General features: G+C 41.9%; 1 protein-coding gene across 3 annotated transcripts in view; it reads left to right on the top strand.

Annotated features, from left to right (window-relative positions):
• The window catches only part of LOC148323077 (all-trans-retinol 13,14-reductase-like), a 66,201-nt gene that overhangs the window by 17,248 nt on the left and 32,911 nt on the right, over positions 1-16,042 (top strand). For 2 of the 3 annotated variants that reach the window (XM_088317854.1, XM_088317855.1), the window contains exon 2: positions 6,330-6,512. In XM_088317854.1, the coding sequence (XP_088173980.1) occupies positions 6,386-6,512 (127 nt within the window). In that variant the 5' untranslated portion in view covers positions 6,330-6,385. Of the gene's footprint in view, positions 1-4,099; positions 4,300-6,329; positions 6,513-16,042 lie in introns of those variants that run through there. The other variant, XM_088317857.1, reaches the window with a different exon arrangement.

Below are 16,042 nucleotides of genomic sequence, written 5' to 3' on the forward strand. Positions count from 1 at the left end.
TTCTGGCCTGTAGGACTCCGGAGGTAGCTGACAGGTACCGACTGGCCAAGCGGAATACGGCTTCGGTGGTTGCCGAAGCAAAAACTCGGGCGTGGGAGGAGTTCGGTGAGGACATGGAAAACGACTTCCAGACGGCTTCGAAGAAATTCTGGTCCACCATCCGTCGTCTCAGGAGAGGGAAGCAGTGCACCACCAACACTATTTATAGTGGGGATGGGGTGCTGCTGACCTCGACTCGGGACGTTGTGAGTCGGTGGGGAGAATATTTCGAAGACCTCCTCAATTCTACGGCACGCCTTCCTTTGAGGAAGCAGAGCCTGGGGACTCCGTGGTGGACTCACCTATCTCGGGGGCTGAAGTAACCGAGGTGGTTAACAAGCTCCTCGGTGGCAAGGCCCCGGGGTGGACGAGATCCGCCCGGAGTTCCTTAGGGCTCTGGATGTTGTCATGGTTGACACGCCTCTACAACGTTGCGTGGACATCGGGGACAGTGCCTCTGGAATGGCAGGCCGGGGTGGTGGTCCCCCTTTTTAAGAAGGGGGAACGGAGGGTGTGTTCCAACTATAGAGGAATCACACTCCTCAGCCTCCCTGGTAAGGTCTACTCAGGGGTACTGGAGAGGAGGGTCCGTCGGGAGGTTGAATCTCAGATCAAAGAGGAGCAGTGCGGTTTTCGTCCTGGCCGTGGAACAGTGGACCATCTCTACACTCTCTACAGGGTCCTGGAGGGTGCATGGGAGTTCGCCCAACCAGTCTAAATGTGTTTTGTGGACTTGGAGAAGGCGTTCGACCGTGTCCCACGGGGAGTTCTGTGGAGCGTGCTTCGGGAGTACGGGGTACCGAGCCCCTTGATACGGGCAGTTGGTTCCCTGTACAACCGATGTCAGAGTTTGGTCCGCATTGCCGGCAGTCGGTCGGATTCGTTTCCAGTGAGGGTTGGACTCCGCCAAGGCTGCCCTTTGTCACCGATTCTGTTCATAACTTTTATGGACAGAATTTCTAGGCGCAGTCGAGGCGATGAGGGGATCCGGTTTGGTGACCTCAGTATTTCATCGCTGCTTTTTGCAGATTATGTGGTACTGTTGGCTTCCTCAGGCCGTGATCTCCAACTCTCACTGGAGCGGTTCGCAGCCGAGTGTGAAGCGGTTGGGATGAAGATCAGCACCTCCAAATCTGAGACCATGGTTCTCAGCCGGAAAAGGGTGGAGTTCCCTCTCCAGGTCGGGGAGGAGATCCTGCCCCAAGTGGAGGAGTTTAAGTATTTTGGGGTCTTGTTCACGAGTGAGGGGAGGATGGAGCAGGAGATCGACAGGCGGATCGGTGCAGCCTCCGCTGTGATGCGGACGCTGTATCGGTCTGTCGTGGTGAAGAGGGAGCTGAGCCAAAAGGCGAAGCTCTCGATTTACCGGTCGATCTACGTTCCTACCCTCACCTATGGTCACGAGCTGTGGGTCGCGACCGAAAGAACAAGATCTCGGATACAAGCGGCCGAAATGAGTTTCCTCCGCAGGGTGTCTGGGCTCTCCCTTAGAGATAGGGTGAGAAGCTCGGCCATCCGGGAGGGACTCAGTGTCGAGCCGCTGCTCCTCCACGTAGAGAGGAGCCAGATGAGGTGGCTCGGGCATCTGTTTAGGATGCCTCCTGGACGCCTCCCTGGTGAGGTGTTCCAGGCATGTCCCAATTGCAGGAGGCCCAGAGGACGACCCAGGACACGCTGGAGAGACTACGTCTCCTGGCTGGCCTGGGAACGCCTGGGCATCCCTCCGGCAGAGCTGGAAGATGTGGCTGGGGAGCGGGAAGTCTGGGCTTCCCTGCTGAAGCTGCTGCCCCCGCGACCCGACCCCGGATAAGCGGCGGATAATGGATGGATGGATGGATATTCTAAAGTATTTCAATTTATATTAATTACAAACAGGTATATATAATCACACAATTGTCCATTTTATTTATAAGAAATATATATTAATCAGGTATAAGTCACAAACAAGGGACAAAAGGGGGAAAAAAAGTTACTTTTTTTTTTTTTTTAAATCACTGGCTAGAAAGGTGAAGTTCTTATTGGGTTTTGTTTTCCCCTTTGGTGAGTTTCAGTTCATCTGAACTGCTTTTCATCAGTACTCTAGTAGCTCGCCATCAAGTGGTTGTGGTCCATATTCAAGAGAAGAAAAAAAAACCTGACCTAAAACACGGCCAGAATGACAATCAGCAAAATTATACAAAATTTACTTATTGTTGTAAAAAACAATAGACCATAAACATAATTCATGGTGGCAAGAATTACATACTGTATCGAAACGATGAACAAATCAAAAATACAAAACTGTAACTATAAATTCACATTTCATGAACATCTGTTCTTAAACATATTTCAAGAGCAGTGCACTTAATCAATTAACTAGTTCAAAAGGCATTTTTCAAGTTAAATCAGGGTTCTAAAGCTGCACAACAAGGTTATTCCATACCATCAATCAATAAAATAAATACAATCCAATTTAGTATATATACATATATATATATATATATATATATATATATATATATATATATATATAAATCAAATGAAGCATTTTGCTTCACCATTAACTTATCCTTCAATAGGTTAAATAGGAATGCCGTTGCTCCTGCTGACTGGATTTAAGATGGTACTATAATTAAAGAGATAAGATATTGTTAGTAGTGTGTGACAATGTGGGGAAAAAAAATAATTGGTCGGCTTTGACTCACCAATGAGTTGATGGGTGTTACGTGTGTCCATGGATTAATCAAAATCAGATCCGCGACAGTACATGAATGAATGAATGAATGATCTAAAATAATAACTTTGTGGGCCAATGAGTTTTTCAGAGACACTCCAGTAGAAGTTTTCAGTCTACATCAGAATTGTTATGCAGTAGAGGTTGTATTGAGCAAACTCTCCCAGTCGTTCAAAGACTTGTAACTGATATCCAATTCAAATAAGAGCCACTGCCGTGCACGTCAACCAGTTTGCTATGGAGCAGGAGAAGTGAGCAATGGTAGTGGTGGTGGTGGGGGCTTTTAAAGGCACTGAACCAGCTGGTTCTAATTAGGACCAACTCAGCTGGTCCTAGTTCACCTGATTACATTCGCTAGCCTGTATAAATTCACGAAGTGCCAGATATGCACAAACAAATAGTGACATGGTTATGATTTTAGGCCAGATTCAAAGAGTGTTCACCTCTTGGAATGAAGAACAAGGACTGGATACTAAGAGATTGAATTCGGACCATATTATTATTTTGCAAAGACAAACAACTTTAATCATAGACAATCCATCCATCCATCCCTTACGTATCATCATTATCTACACACTACGCTGATGAATTATCTTTATGTAGATTATTAACCCAAATGGGATTAGTTACTGTAAATTGTATTTGTTTATTTTCCTCACCATTATTGTGTTCAGTTAACTTCTTTCTGTCATTGATTTTCATGTCCTTCAATTTCACATTGCGTTTTCCTTCATGGCAACAGGAATATTTGACTCAAGAGTCGGATTGTTACTTTTCTTGCATAAATGTGATAAAAAAATATATGACTCCTCAAATATTTTACAAAACTTGGATTTGAAAGTTTGACACAAAAGAAAGTCATGCGCAACTCAACGCCAAATGATCAGTAGTGCTTCACAGTTTATAAAGCATCTTTGTTCCCAAGAATTAAATGGGAAATCACAGTCTCATTTTTTTGTAAAAGAAAAGGCCCTGAGGTACTTCAATAATGACCACTAAATTCATCATGGTTTTACTTATTAGTGTGTCTTCACCCTGATGAAGGAATTAACAACTAGTTCTATGTTTTCTGGGAGTCTCGTGTCAGGGTTTACTCAATGGGATGTCTTTCCTTTTGGTTGTCATACTTTAATTCTGAAAATGTCAGGAGTTATTTTATTTAATATCCTCTCTTATTCTTAATAGGCATCTCTTATCCTTTTTCCTATACTTCACCCATACCATTCCTCATGAATGAAGGTTTTATTCAAGGCTGTCAATGGCTTTCCTCCATACTATATAGTAACTCCGCCCCATCTCGGCTCCCTTTTCATCTTCAACTTTCATTCCATTTTTTCTTTGTGATTTCAGTGAGCTGTAGCATTCAAAGTTCGCAGACACAATGTGGTGGTGGCTGTTTCCTATTTTGAGCAGTATATTGTTTGTGTTAGTTTTCATCATATTCTTGTACAGTTGGCAACGCTACAAGGTTTTTACTGAGACGTGCCTGAGGCCTCCAGAACCCTTGGTTAACGATGACAAAAAGAGGGATGAAAGGCTCAAGAGAGGTAAAAGCCAAAACTTTTGACATTTGACGCAATGACCAATCTTCCTCCAATCATCTATCTATCTATCTATCTATCTATCCATCATCATCTATCTATCTATCTATCTATCTGTCTGTCTGTCTATAAAACTTTGCAAGATTTTTTTATTAACAATTAAAATTTAATCAAATGGGGATACAATAGAAGTAAATTTTCAAAATATTCTTTTTTCATCTTTTTATCCAACTATTTATAAATATACATTAGTTATAGAGAGAAGTAGGTCCAAAACACTGCTTAAGGGGTACTTCGCTGAAATAATATTTCCCCGGTGGTACATCACTGAAAAAAGGTTGAGAACCACTGATATAAAGATGTCCTTTATTAGTCCCACAATGGGGAAATTTGCAGTGTTACAGCAACAAAGATATAGATCATACAGAGGCAGCAGCGTAATGTAGCCATTAATGTATAACATCAGCAGCAGACATTCAGAAAAAGCAAACCTCTGTGAATATACACAGTATATATATATATACACAAACCGCCCACACTCACATCCCACAACATATACAAGTGTAAGGAATAGGGAATAGTGTGCACATTTGGACACAACCTTTAAGTGTGTAGTTAGCTGTATTGAGATAATCTGAACACCCCATACACAATACAACCAAAACTGTTAAATGCCCAATTTTATTATCATCATGTGTGTGGTCTCACAAAGATCAATAGGCTCCAGCATGCTAACGACCCTTGTGAGGAAAAACATCTTACATATGGTGGATGGATGGATCTTTAAAGATTTGAAAAAGCCTTATGTGTGTATCTGGCTTTAGTAGTGCTGTAGAGGTTGTCTGAAATGCTTTCAAATAAGGAAACGGGAAGTACGGCAATTCCTGCGTAAATGTTAAATACTTAACAGCATTTGATAAATCTACCTCAGGTGAAGTTTCTCAATCCATGTTATCTACTTTGGCCTGTTAGTCCCTTTCCATCCATTTGAACTATTTACGTGTTCATAGTTGTTGGAATAAACACTGTAATTGGGATCTTGTAAGAACGTTCAATTTTAATTTTAATTTTGGATCAAATACAATATGAATGCAATATAAAAATCAATGTTGGGGAAATAGTAAGATTTGTAAAGGTAAAATGATACACCTTTTTTTAAATGTTGCTGTCGGGCTGAATCATGAAGCTAGTAATCCTGTAATGTTCGTAACATGAAGCGGTACAAATAATGGATGATGGATATATTAAAAAGTTAGAAATTAAACAAATTGTTCTGGAAGTTGATTTCTATAGGTCGGCAGCACTGCGATCATCTTTTGTAATATTTTTCACCTTTATATCTCGCTTGTTTGCATTTGCACTTGTGCATCCCTTCGATTGTCTAAAAACGGGCATGGACGCACAATTTGTAGTGCTTCAGCGTGACCAAACATTGCCCTGCGAGCTGGGGATGAAGAGATGGGTATGTTGTGCGGGACAGAGCTTTGAGTAAAGTGGAAATTATCTCAAACCGTCCTTGTGTCTTTTATTTTGGGGATCATTGAGGTATCTAAGTTTGAAAATCAAAAAAGCAATAATGCATGAAAAATTATCAATAAAAGAAAAAGTGTAAAAAAAAAAAAAAAACATCTGCGACATTATCGTATCAAATTTAATTGAAAAATAAATTTTGTGTATCGTCGCACCCTTAGTAATTGTGCCAAGTAATATTTACAGCCCAGCTAAAAAGAACAATGGCTGGCCAAACTACATTTATTACTTCCTGCCTAAAGCTAACAGGGAAAGCCTCCGAGCTCTATATTAAAGCGGTTGCTTTAAGGAGAAGTAGTATAAAAAAAATGCATGGACGGGATATTGAAATTAACTTGCAGTGGGTTGCAAAAGTGTTCATACGCATGAGCAAGACTCAATTTCTCGGCACAGAACATAATTACGTCGTCAAAAGAAAAAAAAAAGTATCAAAATAGACTCCTAACACACATGTCCTGAAACCATCTTGCTATATTATTTATACTGTGACGTATAAATCCTGCTAGGTTTCCGCACTGATCGGATTCCCAATGCTCTGGATGCTGTGGTCATCGGCAGCGGTATGGGTGGTTTGACAGCTGCAGCTCTGTTGTCTAAGGCTGGAAAGAGAGTTCTTGTTTTGGAGCAACACGATCAAGCTGGTGGCTGCACTCACACCTTCCAAAATAAGGGATTTGAGTTTGATGTGGGTAAGTAAATTCCTCTCAGATTTTTTTTATATGTAGTTTAAATAACTACGGTTTGGTAAGCGCTTTAGTGCACGGATCTGCAACCTGCAGCTCCAGAGCCACACGCTGCCCTTTGATTTTCTGCAATGGCTGTCTGTGACTTTGGGAAAAAAATGGTTTAATTTAAATTATTTTCATTTTCAAATGTACGTGTTAATTTGACAATTATGGTAATCTTGGAAGATTAAAAAATGGTGTGTTAAACCATGGATAAATTAAAGAAACGTTTCTAAGGAAACAAAACATTTAATGCTACACCGTAAATCAACTACAAACATCACTCACATAACAAGGCTCACAGATGACCGCTTATAATAATGATTGTGAAGATGAATGGGACGTCTTTACAGCCCTGAAGTGCCGCTGTGCTGGCGCGCATGTGCACTGAGGTTCGGGGGCAAAAATCACTTTAACCAAGTAAAATATAGATTTTAATTGGCTATAATTTTTGCAAATATATATTTGATGTTAAGTGAAATAAAATAGTCATTTTCAATTGAAGTTGGTAGCTCACTAAACACTCCAAAGTAGTGAACTGAACTCCCAACTCAAATGGGGGGCAATCGAACCAAGCCAGGTGGGCATTCATTCTCCTTGAGCACCCCTCTCCCTGCTGACGATTGGTTTCCAATGAGTAAAAGTCAGTCTAAAACCGTACTTTTGCATCGGGCATCAGCACACTTCTCCACGCCACTGAGAGTATGTGTGATGAAATGATAATGGAACACAGATGCAGATGGCATTTTTTGTTCTTTCTGGTGGATCATTTAAGTTCCACTTTCATTTCATGAAAATGAGGACTCGAATAGACATTGACTATTTTATTTGAAAGTGAGCTTCAACCTAGAGTCCTTTTTCAGACTTCAAAATATTTCTGTTGCAAACATAACGTTCATTGTAGCGGATAATATGCAGTGTTATCCTCATTTTGTATATTACAATGGTTTTGTGACTCTCTGTGAATGTGGAAATGAGAAAAGGAAATTACAAATGAAAATGAGAATAAAATTTCATCCGATTTGGAGCAAGGGCAAGACTACCAGGTTATTGTTGTGTGGGTTCTTTGCTCTCATCTGGTGTGGGGACAAACAGAATAGAGAGTACTGGTGTTACATAATCAGGATCCCCCCCAAAATAAACAAATCACTGTATACCATTACATTTACAAATTAAAAAAAATTATAATAAAAATTAAACCCAGAGTAAAACAGGTGGATCAATTAGAGAAATAGTTACATTTTGCTCAAAATTCTATGGCAACAAGACAGTGTTTGTAACCATTAACTGTTCGCAAAATGTCTGGGGAACATCTCTGCAACCTTGCTACGTGAGCAAACACTCACAATTCTTCACTGCACAGTGAGATATGGGCTTTGCTGTTTTGTAGATTTCTATTCTTATCTGAGAAATGCACCAAAGTGACTGAGAAAAACTGTAATAAGTGCTCCCAGTGGTAACTTAATTGTAAGCAATTTTCCCTCAAATTTTCCGTGAGTCTGTGCATTCACACGATCTCCCTGAGCATTTATTGGACCATGGAGAGCAACATCAGACGTTTACACATCGGCCTAACCAATATCACAGCTGTCCAAAACATGCGATCATAACTTAAGTTACATTAGGTATGTTAAAAAAAAAATTCAAACCACCAATCAATCGAAATACAACACATCATTCAACCCTTTCTGGGACATGTGATTTGGTATTGCAAATGGCCACCCCTCCTGTACCTCAGTTAGGTAAGAACAATGTGGTCCGTACTCAGCCATTCAGAAGAGATCACCACACAACACAGATCACATGAGTGTGGCATTCTACTAATCAGTAGAAACTTGGAGTGCATCAAATTCTCTCTTTCCCTTGAAGTCAGAAAAAGAAGAAGAAGCCCAGCTCACGCTATATTTCTGTTCAAATCTAAATTAAACATGGTAAGTTGATGAAATTTCCACATTTTATAGTTGAATAGTTGTGCTGTTTCTGGCGGACATGTGGAAATGAGTGAAATTATCCATCCATCCATTATCCGCCGCTTATCCGGGGTCGAGTCGCGGAGGCAGCTGCTTAAGCAGGGAAGCCCAGACTTACCGCTCCCCAGCCACATCTTGAAGCTCTGCCGGAGGGATGCCCAGGCGTTCCCAGGCCAGCCGGGAGACATAGTGTCTCCAGCGTGTCCTGGGTCGTCCTCTGGGCCTCCTGTCGGTGGGATATATCTGGAACACCTCACCAGGGAGGCGTCCAGGAGGCATCCTAATCAGATGCCCGAGCCACCTCATCTGGCTCCTCTCAACGTGGAGGAGCAGCGGCTCGACACTGAGTCCCTCCCGGATGGCTGAGCTTCTCACCCTATCTCTAAGGGAGAGCCCAGACACCCTACGGAAGAAACTCATTTCGCCCGCTTGTATCCGAGATCTTGTTCTTTCGGTCACAACCCACAGCTCATGATCTTAGGTGAGGGTAGGAACGTAGATCGACCGGTAAATCGAGAGCTTCGCCTTTTGGCTCAGCTCCCTCTTCACCACGACAGACCGATACAGCAAGCGAGTGAAATTATGGCATGAAAAATGCCGGCCCCATATTTGATCAGATGCCTGGTTTACCTACAAAAAATATTAGTTCACGAGGTATGTCCATTTTTGGACATGACAATTTGATCCCATTTTTAGGAATATTAAAGCTATCAAAAGTTAAAAAAAATGTATTTTCTTACGTCAATATACTTTTTTAAATTTGTTGGCGAGTTTTGGAACGGCATGAGCTGGTGGCACTTTGGTTTGGAATGTTTGCTGTGCATTCAAAATGAGCTATTTTAGAAAAACATCTTTTGGCCAGGGATGTGCAATTATGGTTGGCTGTCTTTTCTGGCTACAAACATCCTTATTGCTGCTACTAGACTCATTTTGTAGACGGACAGTCCGTCATTTTACCAGCAAAGCTACGTCTGCTCTACTTTGATTGCGGCGAGCTCTCATTGATTTGTTGATTTGTGTTACATGCAGGTGCAATGCACAGCCTACAAACCAATAGTGTGTCGGAATGTTATGTTCATATTTCTCATACACCCATAATTAAAATACAGGCACAATTGGTCTGAATTGTTTTTTTGAACAATGATAAATTGGAATGAACACAATTCAAAATGAAAAGGTCAGGAGGCTTTTTGTTGTGCGAAAGGAGTTGAAAGTACAAATATTTGCGGAATAATGTAAAGAGTAGAAGTACAAAAACGGGTTAAAAATGACTACTCTACCAGAGTCTAGATACCCCAAATTTCTACGTAAGGTTATGATTTTTTTTTTTACTTTGTTACTTGACACCGATGAAAATTAAAATTAAATAATGACCTTTCTGGCCATCCTCATCTATTTGGGTGTTTTGCATTGCCATGTGTTGAGGATTACTGGGTCATGGAAACCAGGGTTCCTCAAGTCGTCAACCTGATCTAATCAAAGTGGTTGAGGCTACTGAAAAGGGTTATTTGTATCATTAAGTTATATTGTAAATACTGTTACAGTACATAAAGATCCTATACCGCAAGTGTTTCAGTATAAACGGTAAAGTTGTACAGTGAACCCTCGGTTATCACGGTTAATTGGGACCGAGACCACCCGCGAAAACTGAAAATCCGCGAAGTAGCGGCGCACCTTCAAAAATGCTTAAAAAAAAAAAGTGCGAAGTAGCGGCGCACCTTCAAAAATGCTTAAAAAAAAAAAAAATAAAATATATATATATATATATATATATATATATATATATATATATACGGATAGAGAGAGAGAGAGAGAGAGTGAAATTCATGTTATAACAAAAAAACTAAACAAATTATTATTAAAACTTATTTTTTTATTCCCCAGCCATTATTTTTGTATTTATTCAATTACTTCTTTTTGTATTTATTTAATTACTTCGACTTTTACCTGCTGGTACGCCGTCCGGTGTGCCCTGTGAAATGAAAGGTGGCATTCTTCATTTATTTATTTATTCATTCATAACTGACAGCCTCGCGCTCCGCTCATGCCCGGGCGGAAGTTGTTCCTCTTCGGCTTAACTGCCACGCACGCCGGCCGGTCTCCTCCGGAGCTCTCGCACGGTCCCGAGCGAAGCGAAATGTCGCCGCGCTAGTGCCCGGGTGGAAGTTGTTCCTCTTCGGCTTAACTGCCACGCACGCCGGCCGGCCTCCTCCGGAGCTCTCGTACGGTCCTGAACGGAGCGAAATGTCGCCCCGCTCGTGCCCGGGCGGAAGGTGCTCCTCTTCAGCTTAACTGCCACGCACGCCGGCCGGCCTCCTCCGGAGCTCTCGTACGGTCCCGAACGGAGCGAAATGTCGCCCCGCTCGTGCCCGGGCGGAAGGTGCTCCTCTTCGGCTTAACTGCCACGCACGCTGGCCGGAGCTCTCGTACGGTCCCGAACGGCGCGAAATGTCGCCCCGCTCGTGCCCGGGCGGAAGGTGCTCCTATTCGGCTTAACTGTGACGCACGCCCGCCCTCCTCCCCTGGAGCTTCCATTCGGTTAAACGTAGGGGCCGCTTGGAACCGCCCGTGCCCGGGGAAGGTGCTCCTCTTCGGCTTAACTGTGACGCGAGCATGCCCTCCTCCTCCGGAGCTTCCATTCGGTTAAACTTAGGGGCCGCTTGGCACCGCCCGTGCCCGGGGAAGGTGCTCCTCCACGGCTTAACTGCCACGCACGCCGGCCGGAGCTCTGGTCCGAACCGCGCGAAACGTCGCCCCAATCGTGCCCGGGGGAACGTGCTCTTCTTCGTCCACTCTCCTCTTCGCCCACGCTCTTCTTCGGCGCACGCCGGCCATCTAACCGCTCCAGCGCCCCCTCGTGCCGCTCGGCGAAACTACAATGCCCCAGAATATTTTTTAGACCCGCGAAGCACTGAAGCCGCGAAAGGTGAAGCGCAAAGTAGCGAGGGTTCACTGTACTGTGTGTTATACTGTCACAGAGTTGTAAAAACTATAGACAGCCATCTTCCTCCTCCCCGGAATTCGGAATACATATTCGAAGACTGGCTATCATCAAAATACATATTAGAAAACTGGCTATCATCAAAATACAAGCCTGGCTTTGTTTACAGATTTGACTCAACCAGGTTTATGACAAGACAACCCTGCCTTTGTCTGGCCAGATCAGGCAACAACTCAAGAGTCAGCATGAACGATGGACTTGCTGCCACTAATTTCAATTCTCACATCTCTGGCGGATGCCCATCAAGGTCAAGCTTAAAGCTGCCCCCCCCCGCCCTCTCTCTCTCTCTCTCTTTCTCTCTCTCTACCTCCCGCTCCCCACCCCCCCTCTCTGTTACATAAATATAATATGGTCTATTGTATCAAAAGCTTTTACAGGTCTATGAAAACACCAAGGGCGGATTCTTTTTTAACTGTACTGTTTGCAATTTCTTCCACAAGTTCCATTCCTCCCATAGATGTGGTCCTCTTCTCTCTGAAACTGTACTGGTTTTCACTTAAAATATTGTGTTTTAAAATATAATTCTCAAGTCTATGTGCAATTAGTTTTTCCCCAAAAAATTAAAACTGTTAGTAATGATATACATTTGTAATTTGTAAACAAGTGTTTGTCACCACTCTTATAAATCAGAATAACTTTGGCTATTTTCATTTTCGATGGGAAAACACCATTTTTGAAAGACAGGTTTCAATATATGCGAGAGGTTGTAGAATATGTTTTATAATACTTTTTATTAATATCGTATCATAGATAGATATTGTGATAACTTGGGTAGGAGGATTAATATCCAGAATAAAGACACGGGAGGCGGGAAGCCATTTCAATTGCATCTATATTTTCGTTCAACGCTCAGCAACAACTTACGTCACCAAAAGACTACCCAGGAGGGCACCGCTGCATTGTCAACAAGAAACGTCCACAATCAATACATAACAGACAGTGTTCAAAGTGGGGAAGGGAGATGTAATGATAGCAGTTATATAAAAGAGACACTAGTAATACTGTTACTCGTCCGTGTATGAGTGTACACAAGTCAACAGCGAGCCAAACTCCATTCAAAATGAATACGGGAGTCAGGAAATAGCGTCCAAGCGTCAAGTGCTTTATTGGGCAGCACTGTCATATCCAATAAGAACCAGAGTGAAACTAAAACAGACAAATATACACCCATACATGACTGCTTAATTAAGTATGTGCATATGAAAAGGCAAATGAATTATAGCACGTTTTCTATAAACACCTTATATGGTAATTAGTTACGACACAAGCCTTTTGAACATGAAACATACAAACATGAAACATAACCCTTACAAAAAAGAAGTTTATTCAAGTATACTGTATGTATACTTGTTTTATACCAAAACAGAGGGAGTATCCTTTAAGTGTACTTTTTAAATACTAGGTTTTATAAACTTCACAGAAGTATGCTTAAGTATACTTGGCTTGTACTGAAAAGTATGCAGAAAAGTCCAAGATAAAATTTTACTTATATAGAAGCTTAAAGTATACTCGTTCCTTTTGTAAAGTACATGGGAAATATACAAGGTTATAAGTACATTAATACTACGACTTACGACTTATGAAAGCATATATTGTACTCTACCACAAAGTGCTAATACTTGGCCCTGTATTGGTCGTTACGATTCATGTTTGTATTAAATTTAGAAGAAACATGTTTTTCACTATACTGAAAAACAGTTGGCTTTAAGTTGTACATGTTGAACATCATAGTGCTGTAGTTTACAGGTTTACAATTGTACCGTAAATGTGCTCAACTGTATTCTTTATTTACATTAAAAGCACACAAAAAGATTCAGAAATATTTGACTTGATTTATTAATCCAGGTTTTAGTCCCTTTCATAAGGGTTTGGCAGTGGTGTCATATACACAGCATAATCTGTTTCAACAAGAACACATTTTTTTTTTTATCATTTCAGTCCAGACAGCTGTAATTATTTCCATTCTTTTAACATCATATATGAATGTACTTTTCACATTGATCTGTGAGTTTGTACACACTGACTTAACTGATTTAGTAAGAGCCTCAACTAAAACGCAACATACCGTATTTTCCGGGCCATAGGGCGCTCTTTAAAGTCCCGAATCTTCCCCAAAACAAACAGAGCGCCTTGTAAAGCGACGCGCCCATTATATGGACTAACTCGCAACCATCAACCCTTTTACTCATTGGGCTGTTCGGAGTGCATGTTAGCACACCCTGCTGGACAAAGTCTGAGTCATCTATGCTTCAAATTGACGTGACTTATACAATATGTGACTATTGTGTTTGGGTGATGGTGTAGGAGAAAGCTGGACAAAAGGGCAGCTGTCCACCATCCTGTAGTCTGTCTTATAATTTATGTTATTGCAAGCAAGAAACGTCCCAGGTTTAGACAACAGACTGCAAAAAGCCCAAAGCACAACATCACATCTCTCTAAACAGCCATGTGATTGGCTGAGTCTGAGTGGCTCCCAAGAAGCCATTGCTATAATCTTTTTGTGTTATTTTTATTTCTTTTGGGTATATAGATGGCATGAGAGATACATGTTTTGTGTTAATCTTATTTCTTTGTTTCATTGTTTGTTTATATGCTGAGTTTATTTTTGGTTTTGATTTGAAACCGTGACTCTAAGGAGTGTGGTGACCAGTGAAGTCCCTCCTCTGACATGGTCTGGTAGACTCTTGCTAAGAGTAATCTCAACAGGAGGCCTGATTTTTACAAGTCGGTCATCAACTTTATCAATTTATTTTCCCATGTACCAGGGGGATTCATTGTTTGCTGTATCAAACCACAGCGTGGAGATTTTCCGGATGACACCAAGACACACATTGTGTTGATATTCGGGAACAAAGCCATTTATCATTTGGAAGTGATGAAGCTCCATTAAGGAGATGGCCCTTTGACGCCATACACTGGCTCAATTGTACCTGACTTGGCATGACTGAAGTGATCGCACTCATTTCTAAGTGGGCGTTCAGGTTGTTCATACAGATACAATTTACCACCTCTGTGCAAGCAAAAATCACACCCATAAAAACCATTGAATTGTTTAGTGTTACGAAGCAAGGGACTGCAAATCAACGCAAACACTTTGAAAACATGCTTGTGTCCATGTCTGTCTTGCCAGGCAATACCGTCAGTCTCAAATAACAATGCTTCCTTCAGAAATGGTGTCAGCAATGTAAACATAGATGGCTTATTTGGTCCAAACCATAATGTTGACATCAAAATGTGCCTTTTTCTTATTTCTGGTTCTAGTTCAACTATCTGGCACTGAATTGGCCAAATGCTGCATTTGGAGCTTTTAAACACTGGTGCACCATCACAATTCCAAATCAGAGTGAGATCATCTTTCCCAAGAACTCCGCGATCACACAACTTTTGATACTCCGCACCTGACTGTATGTTAGTTAAAACACCAAAAGATTTACGTTTTTCAGTAAGACTGACATCATGTTCCTGCAGAAGTGTTTTAATTTGGCGATGTAGGGGGATTACGAGAAAGTAGAAGCCCCCTTTCAAACTTGTGTCAGCATTAAATACTGCCTTGCAAATGGAGCAATGAGGGGGACAGTCTGTTCTAATGCCAAGGTATGCAGAACATTTTTTGCAATAAATGTGAACTTCAAGCTGTGATGAACTTCCAAACTCCTTGTTGAAAAGGTAATGTGAAGGTGGAACCAGACCAGGAAATATCATGTTGAACAGTTCCAGTAAATGAGTTAGTGCTTTGCCTGTTAAATTGTTCCGCAGCACATAGGACTTAAGCATCAGTAAACATTCTCCCTTTGAAACTGTTGCGCCAGGGTACAAGAAGAGGAAAAACTGTTTTTTCATTTTAGGCTTACGGTCAAGTGTGCGCTTCAGAGAGCAACGATGGTTTAGGACTTGCTGTCGATTGTTAGGCAGTAATGCCCTGGGAGATCTGAAAGGGAGAGGTGCCACCCATCTATTGGACTCATCCTGCAAAACCTCTTTATTCATGGTCTGGAGGAACAGCTCGTCTTCTCTGGAACGAGCAAGCTTATTGTCATTTTCAGACCTCTCAAAGACAGCGAGTCCAAGACTATTGTCATTTGTCTTTTGACTGTAGCTTCTCTGAAAGTTGTCCAAGTGAAGCAGTGGGTTGGGACTGACTATTTCTTTCAACTGGATATGGCTTGTGCAAGGAGTGAACAGCGAAGGTCTACTATTTTCGAGGATTCTTGTCTTGAAGGCGTGAACAGTGGGTTTGTGTACGCTTCCCAAGCACACGTCACCCTACCAGAATCCAACCAAGATCCAGCTTTTGTGCAAATGGTGCATTTTCGGCTCCATTTATCTTTTGTCTCACCTTATGAGCCTGGATTACATCTCTGCCAAGGAGAAGAAGGATTTGAGCCAGCTGATCAAGTGGTGGAATCTCGTCGGCGAGCCGTTTCAGGTGAAAATGAGAAAGAGCTACTGCGGGTGTCGGGATTTCGTGGCAGTTGTCAGGGATGTCATTACATTCTATTAGCTCGGGGAGTGGAATACTGACT

This window comes from Idiotropiscis lumnitzeri, chromosome 15 (genome assembly GCF_059441095.1).
Source record: "Idiotropiscis lumnitzeri isolate Australia: NSW breed Sydney's pygmy pipehorse chromosome 15, RoL_Ilum_1.0, whole genome shotgun sequence".
In the NCBI taxonomy this organism is placed as follows: domain Eukaryota; kingdom Metazoa; phylum Chordata; class Actinopteri; order Syngnathiformes; family Syngnathidae; genus Idiotropiscis; species Idiotropiscis lumnitzeri.